At 39.3% G+C, this 21,807-nt stretch overlaps 1 protein-coding gene across 2 annotated transcripts; it reads right to left on the bottom strand.

The window, feature by feature from the left end:
* Nucleotides 1-58: 58 nt before the first annotated feature.
* On the bottom strand, nt 59-20,940 carry si:dkeyp-121d4.3 (titin homolog). 2 transcript variants are annotated; one of them, XM_017690675.2, is made up of 19 exons: nt 19,945-20,940; nt 16,512-16,610; nt 15,232-15,383; nt 15,103-15,145; nt 14,791-14,916; nt 14,596-14,694; nt 13,993-14,214; nt 13,137-13,274; nt 12,904-13,035; nt 11,517-11,639; nt 9,864-10,091; nt 9,115-9,252; nt 8,506-8,610; nt 8,323-8,417; nt 6,579-7,344; nt 6,097-6,486; nt 3,572-5,740; nt 3,242-3,332; nt 59-1,972 (listed from the first exon to the last, which is right to left on the bottom strand). In XM_017690675.2, exons 1-19 carry the CDS (start codon nt 20,587-20,589, stop codon nt 1,353-1,355), a joined length of 6,381 nt encoding a protein of 2,126 aa, XP_017546164.1. In that variant the 5' UTR covers nt 20,590-20,940; the 3' UTR covers nt 59-1,352. The 2 variants fall into 2 exon arrangements, with proteins under 2 accessions (XP_017546164.1, XP_017546166.1); XM_017690677.2 differs by having other exon boundaries at nt 59-621.
* Nucleotides 20,941-21,807: the final 867 nt, after the last annotated feature.

Raw genomic sequence — 21,807 nt, 5'->3', positions numbered from 1 at the left:
AGGATACATTTGGTCTTGCTTATAATTTATCATGAACAAAACAATCATGACACCCAGATGTATTAACAGATGACTTTATTCCCCATATGCTCAGACAGTGGTCTGTTTTGCTACACAATAAATTAAAAATAAACTAATGAAGTGATCAGCTGCTCTTACAGTCTCATTTGGATCCTGAAATCAGGATCACCTGATGGGAATCATACTTCAGCCTAAACCACTGTTTAGTGGTTTATGTGCATTCCAATAATGCATCCAAACACTTGCAGAACAAACATATCAACATGGCACTGCTGTCCTACCAGTACAACGTTCTACAATGCAATAAAGTTCATACAAGTTTCTCAAGGTCTTCTAGGCAGTGTTTTCTACAGAACTTAATACACAACTACAACATAAAAGCTTTTTTGTTCAGATTTCAAGTAAGTACATTATTCACATACAAAATGAACCTTCTGAAGATAAAATATAGTTGCTCTTCAGGACTGTGTTGTCTTCTTGTAGCCCAGCCTTTGCTCTGTTTTCAGAAGATGTACAGTGCAGTCCATCAGATGCTCCAAACCTACATAAACTTCTGAGTCTATCCAGAAGATAGGGAAAGCTAAGGGCTCCCATTACCACCTGCAGAAGAGAAAGGCAACCACTGTATAGACCACCAAACCGGCTTCATGCTGAGACAACAGGGGAACAGGGACAATACATTTAGTAGCATCCAGTGGACATTACGATGAGCAATACAATCTCTGCTGCAGACAGTAAATCTTAGACAATACAAATGATCAGAGTAGAAAAAGTTTGCTTTAATTAACATTTTATGCTGATGTGTACAACTCAAGGATTGCATTTATCATCAAGGTGCATTGAGAACTCACTCATACACAATTCTTACAAAGTGGGATCAATACTGCTTGATCAGCAGTATTAAACCATGCTACATTACTGTGGTTCAAAAGGCACATCCAAGTTTTCAAATAATTTTTGGAACTGGAAAGAGAAAACCTCAATAAACGGACACGGTTGTAAATCCTGTATTATTTTATTTTCATACTTGCTTGTTTACAGTTTTGTTTTCAATAAACATAACTCAATAAAAACAAATTTAATCTAATCAAAAAAAGATTTGAGTAGGTGTTTATTAAAGATCACAGATTTTTTTCCCAACATTCTTTCAATAGACTTTTTTTTTAAATCCATTAAAGCATGCAGCGACATTCGTATAACCTTAGGTTGGTATCCAACCCTAACAATGTACGAAAGAGATACATGAGTGAGTTGCGAAGACATTTACACAGTACAAAAAAATGTACAGTAAAGTAAAACAGCATTATGAAATGAACCATGTTAAAAGAAGTCTATATTTCAGAAGGCTCGTCCTTATTTATCTCGCTCTCCCACTTCTCAAGGAAGTCTTGCATGTTCAAATTGAAAGTGTCAATTCCCTTACCAGAGAGGTGAACCCCATCTGGTCTGTAGAGGCCAGTGTCCAATCCAGGCTTTATGTTCTCATGAGTGAGAGAAGATCCACTGAGCTCTGTAATAATACCGCAGATGCTTTTGTTAATGGCCCTACGTGTGTTGTCCACTGCTGCGCTGTCCTCCGAGTGCCTCCAGGACCTACGTGGTAGGATGTTGGACCAAACCAGGAGGCATTCAGGAAATATGCTCTTCATCGAAATCAGGTCTTTCTTCACTGCTGCCAGGAAGGCCTCTGTGGTGGACTTGCCGATGTCATTTCCTCCCAAGTGTAAGAGAATCACATCTGGTTTGGGCCAATTGTCTTTGAGCTGGAGCAGCTGGGGCAGAAGCTGTTGCCAAGTCATGCCCTGCACACCCTTCCACCATATCCGCACACAGTTGGGGTCCATCCCAAGCTGCATACCAAATTCAGGAGATGTAGCCCTCTTCTCAGCCCAGAACACCAGGGAGTGGCCACATATCCACACGTTCTTTACCTCGTTTCGGGTAACTTTTCCTGTAACAATATAGCGGGAGCATTAACCTCAGAAGGCTTGGCCAAGTGAGATGCGAAGAATCTTCCCCTGTCTGAAATGGTGGTCGACATTTGCATAACCTGCTTCAGAATAGGGCAATAGGCATTCCTTTCCCTAAAAAGATTTACATTAGATGTTAGTTGCCCTTAAAATACCACCCACTTCTCTGTAGCTGTATATTATAGCTGGACTAAAATGTAATGTCCTCTGTGCTGTCATATCTATATATACACATACATCATCTAAAGGCAAAAAGCCCTTTAAAACACTGAAAAACAAGTCAAGATGAAAGTTACAAATATACAAATATTTGTAGATAAAACAGCCCTGTAGAGCAGGGGCTCTCAACCCAAGTATTCCCTTACTGAATTTGATCCAACTTACCAGCTAATGTCAAGCCTTTCACGAAGTGGATCAGGTGTGAGGCGAGTTCTGTCCTTACTGTTTAGACCGTTTTAGTAGGTCTTAATACGTCCTCGTCTAGCTGGCACTGGACTCGCTGGTGGTCTTTCAGACCATACCTCGCTTGTCATTCCTCATCATGGCCCCCAAAAGCCTGGAATTCTCCTAGTGTCCCTGCGAATGCCCTTCCATCTCAACCGAACAGAACTCTTGCTTACTTTATGTTGGATTTATATGCACCAAATAAGCTGACTGAGGTACCCTACGTAATCCCCTTGATCACCTTCTTGCTGGTGCATTTTCCTTGCTGTTTGTTTCATCCTTTGCAAGAATCATCAGTTATGATCAACTACATACCACTATAAGGTAATTAGGCGATTTAACATTCATGATTCTAGATCTCATCAGCAGGCGGGTAAGTTGGGTATGATGAATGGAAAATTGCTGAGTTAATTCTAGCGCTACAAATAAAATCATGTTCCGCTGGAGAATGCACACTTCAGTTTTAACTCTAAGTCTTTTAGTTTTATCTTTAAAATTATCATGTACATTCCTTATTTTAAAAGGCTGCCACTTAAGGACCTTAACTATCTAAACAGTTTAGTGTTTCACTAAAATATCTGAAGTGGACATGTGATCATGATAACAAGCACTGGCAACTACCTTCATGTTCTGTTTCCCAAAAAAAAGGAAAACATGCAACTGCAGAACTGGCTTGGGTGATGTTCATAAGTCATGACTGGACTGAAACCTCAATCTATACGCATTTAATATTTTGCTGGAATTTAATCTGATATCCTGCCTGTCAAGCAAACGGCCCTATTAACGTCAAAATAGTAATCTGGTACCTGGCGCTGATTTCTGGCTTTGTCCATGTGTTCGCTGAGCTTCCATTTGTTGTTCTTTCTTCAGTCTCATCCTCTGGTTAAACTGCTCCAGCTGCTCAGAACAAAGGCGCAAAAAAAAAAAAAAAAAAAAAAAAAAAAAAAAATTCTCAAAGACATAACAGTATTAACGCAACCGCTCGGAACGCAGCACAAAAAGTGCTCTTCTGGCCGAATTTATAAAACTGATAGGCACTGGCCGAGGTGCCTTCAATCAAAAGCATAAACAGCCAAACAATATGCAGTTCAACAATCACCTTTTTATAACTGGGTGCGAGAAGAAAGGTGACCTACCCTCTTCTTTTGTTTAGCTTTGATGTCATCCTCCATTACAGGTGCAGCTTGTTTTGATTCATCTTCTCCTTGACTGTCTTTAGGCTGAGTTTCTTCTACGGGCTGTATGCTAATAAGTGCAGGGCGTACATTGGCCAGTGCAGGTTTTGTACTAACAGGTTCCTGGGTTTTTACTGTTTCGATTGTTTTAAGGCATCTGGTTGGGGCAGTGGGTTTGATCTTAACCTGACTGATGCCGTAGCCAGAACCTCCTGTTTGCAAGGGCATGTTAAATTGACCTGGGGGTGGTGGATAAACAGGGGCTGGAGGGGGGCCAAAAGGATTTGGTGTGGAAAAAGGAGGGGGGACTGGGAACAGTGGTGCTGTATAAGTGCCAAAGCCAGGTGGTACACTGGGGGGTGGTATACTGGGAAGTGGTATATTAATTCCAGCAGTGTAATGCAGAGGACTTTGAGGAACTGAACTGTAGGGAGACACAAGATCCTGAGAGTTCCCTTTCTTGTCTTCATCCAAGTGATAGCTAGACTCCCAGGAATTCTGTCTACTTTTGATGTAGGGTGTATCCAATGAGGATTCAGTGGCTTTCTGTGTATAAAAGAAACTGACAGATTGAGCTGATGTTGACGTGAGCTCCGTTGTAGGTTTGTAAGAATCATGCACTTTTGCTGTTGACGGTGCAAGGTGATTTGAATCTGGAGTTGCCTCTGGACTGTTCTTAATAGTCCTTTTAAGACTGACCAGATCCCTCTCCTTTATACCTGATACTTCATCATGTTGGTCTCGAGACCTAAGAGAATCCATGTAAGTCATGTAAACCTCACGACTGGAGGATTTTTTAGGAGATACAGAACGGACTCCCTCAGAGTCAGAGGAATCTGCTCTACTACCTCTTCGATTATATCTACTCACCGACTGCTCATCCTTTTGATCAAACGAGTGAGATGATGCACTCTGAGGTTTCACTTTCTTCCCATACAACCGCTCCCTTGTCCTGTCAGCTAGCTTGCTAACTTCTGCTGTGTCTAGTTTAAGACCAATTGTTTGCAGTAGATTCTGAAGTTTTTCATAATGCTCTGTCTTTTTGGCTGTATCTTCACTGGTGTTCTCTGAGGTCTGATGCACTGGGCTATGGCTGCCTCCTACCCTGTACCTCTCAGACACTTTTTGTCTTTCGTATCTCTCTCTATTATCTGTACGCAATTCTTGAGTATTCAAATACGGATTCTGATAGCCCTCCGCAGAATGACCCTGCTGTTCAAAATCACTGTAGCGATTCTTGTGCTGATCATATCGATCATGTTCTGAAAACTGTTTCTGCTCTTCTGAAAATCTGCTTTGACTCTCAGGGGCTTTTTTCTCTTCATAAAGGAACCGATTCTCAGCCTTAGCTTCTGTCCCATATTTCATTCCGACAATTCTCGAAAATCCGCTGCCATCCTGCACGGCTCTTTCATGCGGCAACAGATCATCATCACCATGGTCTTCCAAACAGTTTTCAACTTGTCCAATCGTAGATATCCTACTCTGTCTGCTCCCCAGTAAGAAAGGGTTATCTTCATTGTCTTCTGTTTCTTTGAAAGGATCATACATTTCATCCTTGTGGGGTACTTTTCTACCTGACCGAACTTGTGAATTTGTTTGACCCAAAGAATTTGAGTCTTTTCTGGCTTCCCTCAACAGTGAGGACAACAAATTTGAATCTGCCTTATTTAGAGCACTGAGAAAACGTTGCATTTGTGTGGCAAGATTACGTTTCTGCTCTGAACCTGAAGGCTGGACTGTAGGTCCATCACTGATGGAGGATTTATCACGAGCCTGGTGGCTTTGGGAATGTGACGCAGAACTTGTGTCTTCATATGAACAACCAGCTTTGGCTTCTCCTGTATTTTTTTGGCCGTAAAACGATCCAGAATTCGACATGGAGGAAGATGACCGTAGGCCAGGTGGATTATTAAAAGGTGAGGACTCACTCCTACATGCACTGGTAGAAACTTCACTAATCAACCGCTTGAAAATATCAACAGTATTTGGTGGATTAATGGATTTTTCAGGCACGGTATGAGAAGACCCAGAGGGTTTGGAGAAAGCTGAGTAATCATTTTGAGGGGGATTAGAACTGGGAAATATAGTATGACTGTAAGGAGGTGTATCAGTTGAAGTCATATCACTCTGTGAAGCATAGAAGATAAAAATAATGCAAAAAGATAAAAGCAGTAATACTGTATTGTTGGAGTGAAAATGTATTACTTTGGAAGTAGTAAATGCAGTTTTACTACAGTGTAATGCATGTCAAAATTGATGTATTCTTAGCCAGGCAACTCAAAGAAGTTACATGAAAGCACTGAAGGGTAGATATAGTACATTACAGTTTTCCCATTACTGACTAATATTCCTAAATACTTTGTTGTAGACATAAGTGTGATTAAAAGTCTAATAGCACCATAAAACTGTTCTACAACCTAATCTTTCTTACCACTTATCATAAATCTAATTTAAATAATGTAGATCAGTTAAGAGAAACATACCTGCAGCTGATCAGGGAGGATTTCTGATCGTTTCTTCAAAATGGACTTCTTTGGCTGGGGATCAGGTTTTATGTCAAGTCTCCAGGTGTCCTTGCTGGGTGCTGAAATGTCCAAATTGTCAGAGCGTGAAGCAAAATCATATTCCTTTTTTATGTCAGGCTCATCAGAAATAGTTTTAGCTTTTTGCTCCATGGCCACAATTGCTCTTTTACGTGCTATAGATTCACTTAATTCTTCCAGCTGCCTCTTCTTCCTTGCTAATTCTTGATCTGTAGTCTCAGGGGAAGAACTCTGATTCACCCATGTAGGCGTTGAACAAGCAAATGGGCTGGTAGTACTGTTCCTCGGGTATCCTTCTGGCTCCTCTGGGCTCAAGCTTCTTTTACTTGCCTTTGTAAAGAATAAATGAGAAACCAAGAGTAAGACACTGAAAAAAACAGGTGTTACTGTTAAAAAGTATTTAACTGTATGAGAAAACAGACCTGATGTTGAGATAAAGTAAGAGGATCTGAGTGTTTCTTCAAAATGGACTTGGCTGGTTTCATGTCAGGCATCCATGCGCTTTCTAGACACGTTTTGTGCTGGTAATCAAATGTGGCAAACCCATGTTTTCTGTCCATTTCAAGTACATCTTTAAATGATTTGGTGTTTTGTTCCATAGCAATGATTGCCCTTTTACGTGCTATTAGCTCATTGAGCTCCAATAACTCTTTCCTTTTCTGTGCTATTTCATCATCTACAACCTCAGAAGATGGGTCCATATAACCAGAGGAGCTAGGTAGAGATTTTGATGAAGATTTTTGGCTCTCAGTTTTCTTATCAGGGCTTTTGCTTCGCCTCTTGCTGCTGCGCTCCTTACTGTTGCTTCGTCCTCTGCGGGAGTCATTCCTGTGTTCTGGGCTACGGCTTCTCTTCTTGCCACTTCGACCACTCCTTTCCCTGCTTCTACTGCGACTATGACTGTGGCTGTGACTAGGCTTGTATCTGTGTGTCCGATCTCTGCTGTGGCTGCGGCTCCGTCTGTGTCTGCTGTAACACTTCTCCCGGCTGGAGCTCCTTTGCCTCCTGTAGTAGCTGCCACTCCTATCATGGCTGCGGCTCCTACTTCGACTGTACCTGCGTCGGCTGTTTTCTCTGCTATGCTCCCTCTCTGTTTTACCTTTCTCTTGCTTGCCTTTAATGTCTTGCTTTTGTGATTTTGTTGGTTTAACAGCTTTGGAAGCTTCAGATTTTCCCTTCTCTGGTCTCCTAAAGCAGAATAAACAAATGAGGACATCAGTTAGTTTCAACTCATCCTTGTCAGATATGGTGTTAAAACTTCAAAATCTTTTGTAATGTATTCACAGCATAATTAGCAGTAAATCTGTATCGTTTATTTTCACCACTTTATACTTTACGCACTTGTCCTAATGAAGTTAAGAAAATGTTCTTTAACAGACATGGTTTATCTTGTACTATTTGTTTCAATGACCTGGCCATAACAAACAAAGGTATACCAAGATATTTAAAACACACAATATTGTTACTTTGTGAAATATTCTCACTCCATTTTGGTCACATAAAGCCCTATTCCTACTGGATTACTTTGACTTGGTGAGGTAGTGATGACTGACAAGATCCAGATGATTTTAATCCAGTACAAAGTGGCAAAGCCTGCTCAGTAAAAAATCTGGAGTGAATTACCTTCTATAATTTGCTGAACCCAGTCACTTAAATCACATGCAGATTACATTACTAGACCATCTCCGGTAAAACTAATGAAATATGGCTTAAGTTACGATTTTTTGATACGCAAAGTAGCTCTGGTTTCCTACTATGCCGTCACATTTTGATTCCAAGCTTTATTTGATATTTGTTCATCCATTTTGTTTTTTCTTTTATTTTTCTGTCACAGACATCCATCTATGTATATCTATTATCTAGCGTTTTTATTCTAAATACAATATCATGATATCTTAAAATTATGATAGTGTTAGTTTTTATGTGGGTATCAACAAGTAATAACATCGACAAGTACGCAAAATAGGCCTTGATGACAATAAGCATGGCTCCAAAAGCTCCAAATTAATAATTCACCCAAAATGCTAATATCATTAGTATAAATACCATTTTATTAATTACTAGCAACATTTCGATTTTCCTTAGAAACTGTCAGATTATTGTAAGTATATTAAAAAAGTGTGTTTTCTAACTGATAACCCAAAATGTGTGTTAATCATTAGTTACCTGGCAGCAGCCAAGTCACCATTCTTGACCTCTTTTTTCACCCCGTTATTGATTTGCTCTTTCGGACCCCTCAACAATTTGATTGTCATTTTCTTCTGCAAACATCCAAACATAATAAAAATAAACAATGTGTATTAAGCAATCAATCAACTTTTTAGTTGCCTTTTAAAGCATATACAGTACCTTCTCTTTCTCTCCAAGGCTGTCTAACTTTGGCACAGATGTGAAGACACTCTCAGTCAGCCTCCTGATTCTGATGGCTCGTTTACCCCCTTCAGCTCCTTCATTCTTGAATTAAAGTAAGACTTGTATTAAAATGTATCATCCTTTATTCATCAGCACTGAAATTCTTACTTATGGTTAAAAGTCATATCTAGATACAACATTTTGAAAAAAATTACAGGGTAGCAGTGGTAGATCATTCGAAACACATTTGTTTGCAAAAGTTTGGCTACCCCTGTCAAATTACATGGTTTGTTGATTTTCTAAATGAAAAGAAGTTAAAACTTCCTCTACAGAGAACACACTTCTGTACCTTTTGAAACATGATCTGGATTTCACATGGGGGGGGGGGGGTGATGTAACCTGGACAAAAGTTGTATAAATATTTAGATTTTATGCTAAACTCAGCAAATAAATAGAATCTGTACACTACAATTTTTCAACTAATGTGTTCCCTTTTTTCGTTTAGAAAATCAAGAAAGCATGTCATTTGATGAGGGGTCTTCATGCTTTTGCTGTATCGGGATTCTCAGAGAACTGACATCCTGACAGCCATAATAAGACACTTACCACTGCTAATGTAAATTCAACCTTTTCTGACAAAGTGAGCTTGGTAGATTCCAGGACCTCACTCAGATCAAAAACCAGTTGTGGGTCCTGCGGAGTCTTGATGAGCCCAGAATTATCATCCAATTTTACAACAACACCCTGGTAAAGGAACATATGTCATGACATACGATGTACATAAAGTGAAAGTAGACAAAACAAGCTGGCTCCAAGCTTGCATTTCTAATAAACGACACGCATTTTGTTTTGCTATTAAAGGTCACTGGGATAACACTGAAGACTAAGCTGAGGAGGCATTCTTTGCATGTTTCACAGCAAGCAGGGAAACGCAATCAATAAGTTTGTCTTTTTCTGACTAGCTTTCTGTTTAACACTTTTTTTTGCTAGACTTGCTAACTAGCTATACCCTAGTATTCTGAACAATACTGAATAATATGCAATTGCATCAATATGTTTACAAATTGTTTAAAACTGAACAGACCCTTAAAAAAAACCCTCAGAAGTCATTTGATCTTAGAAGAGCAATGCTCTTTTTGCTGTGATGCAGTACTGTAACATACTTGTTGCTTCCTGACATTTCAAACAATACAGCAGATCAGGGTCAGCCAACTGTAGTTAAATCCCAGGTTCATTAAGTGTGGTAGAACAGAGTTGGATACCCCCGCTCTTTCTCTACTGAGATCAACAGATATAAAGCTTCTGTCAGACCTGTCTTCTCAAAACTCTTAACTAACACCACAAACAAAACTCACTATCCTGCGTTGCTCTGCCGAATCTGTGTGAAGGCTGTCTGGCTGGATCTCAATGTTGACTGCACGCTCTTCTTTGGTGTCCGTGTTGATAGAGATGTTGAAACGGACCTTGTCGCCAACCATCATAGTGGCTTGTGTGATCACATCACCTGACCTAAAGGGTAAGCGTTTGTGTGTGCCTGCCACTGTGGAGTCGAGAAGACCCTGGGCAGGTTCCTGTTCCTCCGTCTGCTCAAAAAAAAAAAAAAAAAAAAAAAATCATCAATGCATAACATGCTTTCAAAATGTAAATGATAAAAACACACTGATTAATGACTCCAGTCATGTATCTGAAATGCTATTAATAGCTAATAATTACCAGATAAGTTTGCAAGCCATCTTGTTTGTGTTACCTCCAATTCAATTTATTTCAGCTTACCATCAGAGTAATTAAGGTAGAAATAAGCCTTACATATTCAAATCAACTATAATCATTTATGCTAAGAAAAACACCAAGGACGCTTCATCAATTAAACTTTCCACTTTAAGACCTGGCTCATTTCCTTTAGCTTAGTCCTGTCTATTGTTAAGAACTTACCTCCTTAATGACAAGAATAAATAAAACGGGTACAAAGAACTTTCTTTACCCCTGACTACACACAATATTTTCATGTGAAACCTATGCTGGCCAGTCTTGAGCATAACTGAGTTAGGCTACGTTCACATTACCAGACTGAAGTGGCATAAATCAAACTTTCTGCCCCTAATTTGACACAGATCTGATGGTTCCGTCGTTAATTATTTTTTTGTTCAGGGCAGTTCGTTCATATTGCGTTTTAATTAGGATGTGCACAAGCTGGTCATTTCATGACGCAGGTTTGTTCACATTAATGACAGATGTACATCACTTACCTGCACAAATGTAAAGTTGATAAGATCAGATCGGAGCAAAAGACAATCAGAACTGAACAACAAATTTGCAAAAAAAAAAAAAAAAAAAAAACCCAACATGTTCCTGCTAATTTAGACCAAAACCATACTAGCAAAACACACAAATAATAAAAACAATAAAGCAAAATAGAAAATTACAATACAATTAAACTCTCACACCCACAAGTGCATAGAATCGACCATACAACCATGCAGTCTTCATATACAAACAGTGGCAGTAGAATGGATCATACTGAAAAGCTTGGCTAAAAGTCAGTCATCAAATTCCTGCCTTGCTAGTGCTCCCCTGGCCAACTGTAAGTGCTGTTATTGTGATGCAGGAAAGTCTAAGAGCAACAACAGTTCAGCCGTGAAGTGTCAAACCACACAAGCTCACACAATGGAACCACCAAGTGACAAAGCATGTATGCGTTAAAACAAGTCTGTCCCATTACAACACGTACTAAGGAGGTCCAAACTGCCTCTGGATGTAGCGACAGAACACAAACTGTTTATTGGGAGCTGAGATCACTACACAAAATGCAGAAAATCAGCTGAAGCAGTATAAACTACACTGCCACTGGTTTGGGTTTGGATGATGCCATGAAAATGCTACCTACCTGAAAGCATAGTGACAAGTGCAAAGGAGAAATAATAATCTACTGTCCACATACTTTTGCTATGTAGTGTTTTTCTAACAAGACCAGTCTTTCTTTTTAGAACTATTTGTTCAAAATACCCCACCTCCATTCCCTCTTCTTTGGAATTCTTCGTGATGACTTTGAAGATGGTTCCCTCATACTTCTCACTGTTCGTGTCTTCACTAACTCCGTCTTCAGAAATGACCTCCGAGGTCACTGGTTTCCACTACAAAGAAAGATTTTAAAGAGAAAAGGAGAGAGCTTAGGACAAAAATACAGAGAGTAAGGACAGAATTTCAAGAAGAAGTTTCAGTTGCAGTTTTGCACAGAAAATCCAAGGCAGGAAATGATGGACTTATGGTTAATCTCTCCCTTGTGAACAACCTGAATCAGTTTTATTGAAGATTTGATTCAACAGACTGCAAAGATGTGAGCAATTGACTATGTGCATGAAGAGGGTCCAGGACTAATTAGACCCATTACAGTTTGCTGACAAAGTGCACAGGGGAACAGAAGATGCCACTTTAACTATGACGACATCAAATTATTAAGATTATTTTTTCTGATTACTTTGAGCAAGTTTAAATCAGAGGTATGGTGCAAATTCAGCTCCTTGTGAATCAATGCTGAAAAAACAAAGAACATTTTCCACCATTTATACTCTCTAACCAATCTGTGGAAATTGTCAGTTGTTTTAAGTATTTAGGAATATACATGGATCATCAGTTGAACTTTACATACAACATTGCTTGTATATGGAAGAAAGCTAGTCAGAGATTTCATCTAATTAGTAAACTGAAGAGTTTTGGACTTAATAATATTTTGGAAAAAAAGTGTATGTTAGCCTGATAGACAGTGCGCTTAATGTATGCTGTATGGTATGGACATCGGTCATCAGTATACAAAAAAAGTGGCAGGGAAAAGAGCAGGATGCCAGGAAAAGTCATTAGATGAGCTATAACAGAGGTTCATTCAGGAAGGCTACGATTAATGACCCAAATTAATGACTCAAAGCAACCTCCAATTCCTGAGTTTCAGTTGCTTCCTTTTGCATTTATAGATCTATAAACGATATTTTGTCCCTAGTGTAACTGAACGTAACAACAAACTGTATTAATTCACACTAATGTACATCTTAGTAAAGAGAGTTTCATGTTCATTGTATGTCTTTAGTAAAGTGGCATATATTGTGTGGGTGTTGTATGTAGTGGGTGGGTTTACCTTTTTAACTGATGAAACCAAAAATGATTTTTTCTGCTTTGGTGGCACAATGTTATATTTTGCATTGTATTGTATAAGTGGCACTTTCTCAACTGGCACATTGTATAAGGGACACAGAGTATACTGTCTTGCATCATATCATGACAAATACTGGGTCAGCTGAACAATTCAACATGAGCATGCTGGGGGGCCTTACCTATAAAGGTGTATAGTAATATAGGGTCTCGAACGACAGCACAACAACAACCAGTAAGAATAATATTACTAACCTTGTCTTTGACTGCAGAGGGGTCGGTGATTTTCTCCTTTGCTTCAGCAATTCTGTTTTTTGCTTGTGAATCAAAGAACACTGAGCCCTCAGGAAGCTTCTTCAGTCTGATGGCTTTCACAGTGTCTTTTACCTAAATGAGACATTTTCAACATTCAAATTCGAAAAAAATCACAACTGAAGAAGAAGTAAAACAAAAGAAAAACAAAGAAGAACAGAGCTCAACTGACTCACAGTCATAGCTGTGAACTCCACCTCATCCATAACATTGAGTTCATCATCTGACAGATTCTCTTTGACAGAAGCAGTGAGGTTTTCATTTCTCTTTGCCATGATGGTACAGACTTCACCCTTGATATTCATTACCACACCCTGTAGATTGATGAGAATTCAAACAGGTCAAACTATTTACCAATAGTGAAGCAATTCAAAACTAAACCAAAAATAATACTAAATAAAGCTGCTTTGTGATTACAGCCAATGAATGGGGAATTACACTGACTAAGACATGAACAAAGCAATTCAGAGTGATTTGGTGTAAAGTGATGTAAAGAGAAACTTCTAGTGAGTCAGAATTGCTCATGGTTGTGGTGATAAGGACCAGAGGTCCAAAGAGTTTAATTCCTGGAAAAGCTATTATTTTACAGAAATATTTGACATAAAATTATTGTTTTATGACAGTTTTGATAAAAGCTTTGCCACAAGTCATACTTTTAAAATCCATGCATGGCAGAGGGCATATGCAGGGTGCTGTAAAGCTAAATTGTACCCAAAGAAAAACAGATTTACCAACATGTTACTATTATATACATTGCACACAACTCAGAAGACATTTGTAGGTTCGCTTGTTTTGGGTAATAAACAAAATGATCATATTTGCATTGTAGACATTGCAATCCCTGGTTCCACCACTGCAAAGGTGGGTTTCTCAACAATCATTTTACATCAAAGTACTCTGAATACCTCTGTGTACAACTCAATCATGGAGCTAATCAGAAACTTTAAAAAAGAATTACTCTTTAAGGTCACTGGATTATGATCTTGCATGTAGTAAAGTAGTATGTAGAATGTAAAAATGTAGTAGTCTTACCCTTTCCCTGACTTCCTTGGTGAGCTGAAATGTTTCTGGTATTTGTGGCATGATGTTTGTGGCTCTATTTTCTTTAGAAATAATATCTGTGAGCAGCTGAAATTTCACTCGATCAAACAGTAGTAGAGTGGCTTTTGTGTCTGTCTTTCCAAAAGGTAGTTTAATGGGGTCAGTAGAGATAATGGTTCTAATACGGCCAGGGTGAGGTTCCAACACGTAACTCTAAAAGAAGGGGGGAAAAGGGTTTATCATTCATCAGTTTATCATAATATCATTCATCAGAATACTGATGTTATAAATGTATGTAGCCTATATTAATAAAATCAGTACAGTGATACACAAGTGCAAGTGTGTAAATTAACTGGTAGACAGTCACATTATAAAATGTCTTTTCTTCTTATTTAGTCAAGAAAATTGGTAAAACTGTGTTTGCTCATGAAATTACACCTTTAAGGTTGCCAGTAATTTCAGCAGGCTGAAAAATGAAAGCTGTTACACATCTACTGCCATGGATGATTGTGGTGGGAAAAGTATTCTACATTTGGTATTAGGTTATGTACCAAACCCTTAAGGATAAGATGCCACTGTAATCCTTCTACTCACATCTGGAAGGACAGTAGTGACCACTCCTTCATAGATTGTCTCTTCAATCTCCTCTGTCCCTCCCGGGGCAACTTTCACATCAGTGGCACATTCTTTTCCCTACAACCAAAGCAAGAAAGTAGCTTAGAAGGTATTAAAAATGATATTAAATATTGCTTTACTGCAAAATCCCAAAAGATATAAAAAATCACTCACCAATTCTTTGACTGCTGTGAAATGCACTTTAACCCCAGGGACCAAATGTTCCCGTTTTCCAAAATAGGCATCAAAGGGGAAAGAGAATTTTTTCAGGTCCTCGCGTTCAATGAACCCATAATTGCTCTAAAATAGCAAAAAGAAAAATAATAAGTACATAAAATGCACAAAACACAAGATTCCTGGCAAATCAGTACTTTTCCTCAAGAAGATCATTAGTTTTACTGCTAGTTTAAAGTGGTGAAAGCTATTTATTTTTACCTCTCTTTTACATCATTAATATGCTTCACAAAACTGTGCAATGGTACTTACACCAATAAACGAAATTACTCCCATGGATCGTCCTGGAGGAGGTCTGAGAAACAATACACAGGGTTAAATTCAGTAACATATCAAAAGTTAAGAAACTGAACCAAACCGTTCAACAAAAAAAGAAATTACTTGACAGATCTTGATAAATTCTTGACTGTGGATGTTGTTGTCTTTGAAGCCGTAGTCTTAGTATTTTCATTCTTTGTCTGCTTGGATGCCTGCTGACTGGCATCATTCTGAACGCTGGGAGGTGGACATGGAGGCGGAGGGGGAGCTGTAGTCTTGAAAAGGGATAAGAAAAAGAAAAAAATTGATTCACACCACAGTATTTAATTATCTGGCCAACATTAAGATTACTAACATTACTATACACAGACACTATATGCACTATATGCTATTGTATGTATCAGTTAGAGGGGTTTAACAATGTATTGTAATAATTTATTTTGCAGAACTGTAGCAGTGTTTCGTGAAGAAGAGACATTCTATTGATTATACCAGTGGATCTCAAACCGATCCTTAGTGTCCCTCAGACTGTCCAGATTTTGGCTTCAACACAAGCTAGACAGTCCACAAATTTGCTCTATAGGTCCCTGAGGACTAGTTTGAGAACCACTGAATTATGCGACCTAGTGCAATTACATTAAGATTGACCCTCATCAGTCACACAACAGGGAAATCCATGGTAAGGGCACAGCACATCAGTCATGTACTGTCTGTTCAGAGGATCAAACCGACGACCTTCTGGACACAAGGGTGGATCCCTTACCTCCAGCCCATGACTGCCCCACTGTTGTATTGTATGAGTACATTATACATTGTATGAACAAGATTTGCAGTTTGCAAACCTACAGCATCAATCCACACCTTACTCCAGCACTCCGCCAGCCTCCTAGCTCTACTGCTCGTGGTAATTTATACATAACCATCGTTATTGTTTTTTTTATTATTTGAATTTAAAATAAAAATATTGAGAATACCAAACTGTAAACTCTGTATCATGAACTGAATGAAGTGATTATCGTTTGCACCCCCCATGTACCAAAAACAAACAAGCAGATACAACCCAGGTATGGGGTAACATACACAACAGTCTATTCCGAATCTTAATCAATGCTGAGTTGCTTCAACCAAACCTCTGTTCCCCCCTCTGGCACAAATGGAAGCCTAGTCACACCTGAATTACCTGTAGCTTTAGATTTAAGAAGGAAAAAAAAAACATTTACTGATAAATCTGTCCTGTTTTTTTTTGTAGATCTTTCAAAACTGCTTATTATCCAATAGTAAACTAATAAATATAAGCATCTTTCATTTAGTTAGTAAGATAAGGTCATGTAATGTAGGCACAAAAAGGACAGTGAGTTTCAGGGAGTGGCCTGCTAAAGGAAAGGGAGGATGGATCAACTTACAGCTACATCCTGGCCTAACAGTCCAGGTCTTGGTCCCGGTCCCATGAAATCTGGTGGAGGCCCAAAATACTCTCCTGTTGCTCCAAAGGCAGGATCACCCTTAGTCAAATTAAACAAAATATGTTGTGACTCCTTGCTTAAGAAGTCATTTACTACATATTTCAATTTATTACAAAACAAGTAAACAAATAAACAAGACTGAACCACACTGAAAAACCTAAGCATTCTTCAAGCAACATCACAAAAAAAGACAAGTATTTAAGGAATTAAAATTTAGTAATGTGTAAAATACATCACTGATATGTCCAAACTTCATTCGAAAACCATTATGGCCTTCAAGGATGGCAGGGAGTGACTTGCAGATACCTTGTACTGTGATCATGATCTTGATTAAGAAATTAACCTTTGGGTTAAAATCATATTGCACACTATTGTTTCTCGCAAGTGCCCAATTCACACTTTCAGTTATTGAGACAAAGCAACTTATATTAACAGACTGAATGCCAGACTCCACCAGTGCACTACAGCTCCCTGAAATCCATTTAAGATCCAAGTAACCAGAACATTTAGGTTTACCGTTGTCTTTCATTTCATCATTACACCTTCACCTTCTAGACAACCTGAGCTCCCTCACTGCACAACTAAGTATGGGGACCACTGTCAGCATCTCTAGCCTCCTTCTTATTCACTTTGGAAATGTAGAGTAGACTCTTGTGTTTCCAGGTGCGAGACCATCAATTATTAAAACATCACTAATACCCCCCCTCCAACCCAAACAATATATGACCACAAAAAAGACCTTTCATGGATTTGACTGTTTTCAATGACCTTGGCAGAATTTCCAGTCTTCATAGGAAATACAGAGAAATAGACTGTGACACAAAGTTCTCTCTCATTCCAGAGAATACTTTCACGGGCCATATAAAAGAGAGCAAAAGAGGCCAAAACAAAGGGCACATATAAAGAATTTACACATAATCTGTCTGAACACCTAGGAAATTCTTTACTGTCCAGGCAATAAAAATACTTGCGACTGTCAAAATGAAATAATTATTTATGTAGGCTTACTACACTCTGAATTACACATTAATGACCGATACTGAACATTAATAGCATTCAAGTGAACTAACCGGAGATCAAAATCATGCATGAATGAAAATCTACTAAAATGGTTTGATCAGTGATGCAGTGTGTATTGGAATCATATCAGCTGTATATTTTGGTTTGTCCATCCGAATTTACATGACCAAATCGTAAGGCAAATTATTCAGTATTCTGCATGAAATAAATGTCAAATTTTCTTTCATTTATTTATTTTTTTGTAAAAGCTCCTATCAAATTAACAGAACATGTGTTTTATGATCACACATATTGCTATATGCTTATAATTTACTGCAGAAAACCAAAAATCTCAGACGCTCTTTGTATTGTTTTATAAAAGTAATTTTTACAGAGCAGATCACTGAATGTGTTTATAGTTTATAGCCCAGGTTCCAGGAGAAAAAAAAAAGTGAGTTCATCTCCTTTTATTATAAGGGTTTAAATTTACATCACAATTTGACTATTTGACTGGAAAGAAGAATTACAGCCTCATACAACACCCAGCTTTTGAATGTAGCTTATGAAACATGAAAGTATTATGATGAAGTGTGTTTTGGAACCACTGGTGGTCTCAAGGAGTTAAAGAAGTTAAAAATTTTATACATACACTCATAACTGTGTGAAAGTTTTAGGCATCTAAGCAAATTTTTAAACAATTTACCTCAGCAGTGAGTTTATCACAATATATATTAGAATAAAGTCATATTCATAATTCAATTAAACATAAAAACAATAAAAAGTAACAAATTTCTTGGGTCCATATTTTTCCTTGACACCTTCACAGCCACCAGAGACTTGTTAATATCATCAATTACATCATGAGCACAATTTAATGAAGCACTGATCAAACTACATATAACACTGTAATACTGGGCTTCCTCGAGGAGAGGTCTGACAATGGTTAAACAAACACACTAACATCATATATAACATCACTAACTACATTATATATAAAATACACACACAGGCCACTTTATTAGGTGCACCTTACTAGTAAACAGTTGGACCCCCTTTTGCCTTCAGAACTGCCTTAATTCTTCATGGCATACTTTCAACAAGGTGTTGGAAACATTCTTCAGATATTTTGATCCATACTGACATGACAGCGTCACGCAGTTGCTGCAGATTTGTCAGCTGCACATCTATGATGTGAATCTCCCATTCCACCACATCCCAAAGGTGCTCTATTGGATTGAGATCTGCTGACTGTGGAGGCCATTGGAGTACAGTGAACTCATTGTCATGTCCAAGAAACCAGTTTGAGATGATATGAGCTTTGTGACATGGTGCATTATCCTGCTGGAAGTAGCCATCAGAAGATGGGTACACTGTGGTCATAAAGGATGGACATGGTCACCAACAATATTCAGGTAGCCTGCGGCATTTAAACAATGCTCAACTGGTACTAAGGGGCCCAAAGTGTGCCAAGAAAATATCCCCCACACCATTACACCACCACCACAAGCCTGAACCGTTAATACAAAGCAGGATGGATCCATGCTTTCATGTTGTTTACGCCAAATTCTGACCCGACCATCTGAATGTTGCAGCTGAAATCGAGACTCGTCAGACCAGGCAACATTTTTCCAATCTTCTATTGTCCAATTTCGGTGAGCCTGTGCGAATTGTAGTCTCAGTTTCCTATTCTTATTTGACAGGAGTGGCACCCGGTGCTGTCTTCTGCTGCTGTAGCCCGTCTTCCTCGAAGTGTTGTGCGTTCAGAGATGGTATTCTGCATTCCTTGGTTGTAACAAGTGGTTATTTGAATTACTGTTGCCTTTCTATCATCTGGAACCAGTCTGCCCATTCTCCTCTGACCTCTCACATCAACAAGGCATTTTCGTCCACACAGCTGCCGCTCACTGGATATTTCCTCTTTTTTGGACCGTTCTCTGTAAACCCTAGAGATGGCTGTGCGTGAAAGTCCCAGAAGATCAGCAGTTTCTGAAATACGCAGACCAGCCCGTCTGGCACCAACAACCACGCCACGTTCAAAGTCACTTAAATCACCTTTCTTCCCCATTCTGATGCTCGGTTTGCACTTCAGCAAGTTGTCTTGACCACCTCTACATGCCTAAATGCATTGAGTTGTGGCCATGTGATTAACTGATTAGCTATTTGTGTTACCAAGCATACTCACCTAATAAAGTGACCGGTGAGTATGAGATATACATACGTACATACATACACACACACACAAGGAAGCTACAGAATTCAAGTCAGTCATCAGTCATACAACAACTACTGAGTGACACTACAGAAGAGCAGCACCAGCTTTTTCACTAAAATCTGCACACATGGAGCTATAACATTGAAGCCACTGCATACTTACACGGACTTCCACGGGCGGTGGATAATGTGGGTCCGGTGCACTGTAAGCATCCGCTGGCCCATATGCAGAATCTATTACTGGATACCCAGCTTCTCTCTCAAACCGAGGGGGGTGGAAGTCTGGTGGTCCACCCCTAAATTCTGGAGGGTCAAAACCAGTTGGCCCAGCTTTATATGGTGGTGGGTAAAAGTCATGCTCAGGTCCACGATCATACGCTGGTGGTCTGCCTTCAAAATCTGGATGAGGGTAGGGGGGGCCACCTTCAAACTCTGACGGGTGATATCCGCTCGGTCGTCCCTCAAAGTCTGGATGGAGGTAGCGTGTATCACCTTCAAACGCCGGCCGGTGGAAATCTCTGTGCATGAACGCGTCTCTCATCATGAATTCGTCATGAATATACGGCTCTCCCTCCCTCGGCGGGGGACAGGGAGGTCTGAAGTCGGGTGGGCCCATTGGAAATCGCTCTGGTGGCATCCTCGGTCCAGGGAGACCCATTGAATGGGGCGGGTGACCACGAAACTCACCTGGATGTGCAGGCCTTCCCCAAAGCTCGTCGGGGAGTGGAGGCCCACCTGGAGGAGGCATCCTAAATCTAGGTCCATTTGCCTGAGGACGGGCATTCCCTCGTTTTCGACCTTTAGCCATTCGCTGACCTTTTCTGGGTCACCAGTTGTGCGCTGTTTGCAGACTAAGTGACCGGGTCAGCGCGCTGCGTGGAACCGAAAAGTAACGTAAACAGGAAAGACGACTGGCTAAAGTTGGCTAGCTAACGTTAGCTGCTACAAAGCCGCTGCTTTACCTGGCTAGCTACAACAAACGGCATCCTGGGACATCAGAAATGTTTTCTACCCCAGCGGATCACATTTATGTCTTTTAATTGCAGCTTTTGTTGGAGGCAGCTAGCAGGATAATGACCCCAAACGGGCACGGCAGCAGCCCATATTACCGAGCTGGCTAACAACACTGCTCGCTTTGCTGCGCCAGTGGGAACGGAAGGGGAACCACCGTGGTAAAGTAAGAGCACGAAAATAAACCTATACTAAACCCATATTTTACTGTTGACAGTTGTAAAGGAAAACAGTCCATATATTTCTCTTGATTTATTTTAAATTTCTACATAATTCAGTGGTTCAAGTGTAAGCAGTCTTTCAGAGACTCTTATTTCCTTACAGCGGTGGTGAGGGTGGCCTTGCCTACACCAAAAATACAGCCACTGTGTTTACTATCCAAAACCACTAGTTAGTTAACCTACACTTGTCCCCTACTTTAATATGGAATATTGATTATTGTAAAATAGCCATAAAAAATATTTGGGGTCTATTTTGCTTCAAAACGCTCTACATGTATCCCTCCATCATGAACGGCTTAAAGTAAATAGATATTAAAATCTTAAGCCAACACCATCACAAAATTATGAAACAGTAGGTCACACACCAGGCAGCATATATCTAACCATTTCATATAATAACTGTGTGGAAGGTTAACATTTTTATGTATATATATTTACACATCTCTTTAGCTCCTCCCCATGGCTCTTTATTATTCTTTATTCCATTTATTGTATTTTTAAGTTTCCCGTAGTTAAATGCTTGTTAGAAGTCTGTGTGCTTGTCTGGTCTGTTTAGTATATTACGTCATCCATGTTTGACTCAATAACAAATTTCTTGTATGTGTAATCAAGTGGTTCTAATCTTAGAGGTGGACATCTGGACGATTGACTCAGGAAGTTTCTCTGGAATTGAACACTTCACACCAAAGCACTCAATGACTGTTTACATCTCAACCATAATGTATGAATTTGGTTGAAATTATAACTGTAATGAAATTATAATCAAACCAGTCATTTTAAGATGAGCATTTACT

The sequence above is a fragment of the Pygocentrus nattereri genome, chromosome 5 (genome assembly GCF_015220715.1).
Source record: "Pygocentrus nattereri isolate fPygNat1 chromosome 5, fPygNat1.pri, whole genome shotgun sequence".
NCBI lineage: Eukaryota > Metazoa > Chordata > Actinopteri > Characiformes > Serrasalmidae > Pygocentrus > Pygocentrus nattereri.
The sequence above is the reverse complement of the archived record's forward strand: the minus strand, read 5'-3'. Positions and strand labels throughout refer to the sequence as shown.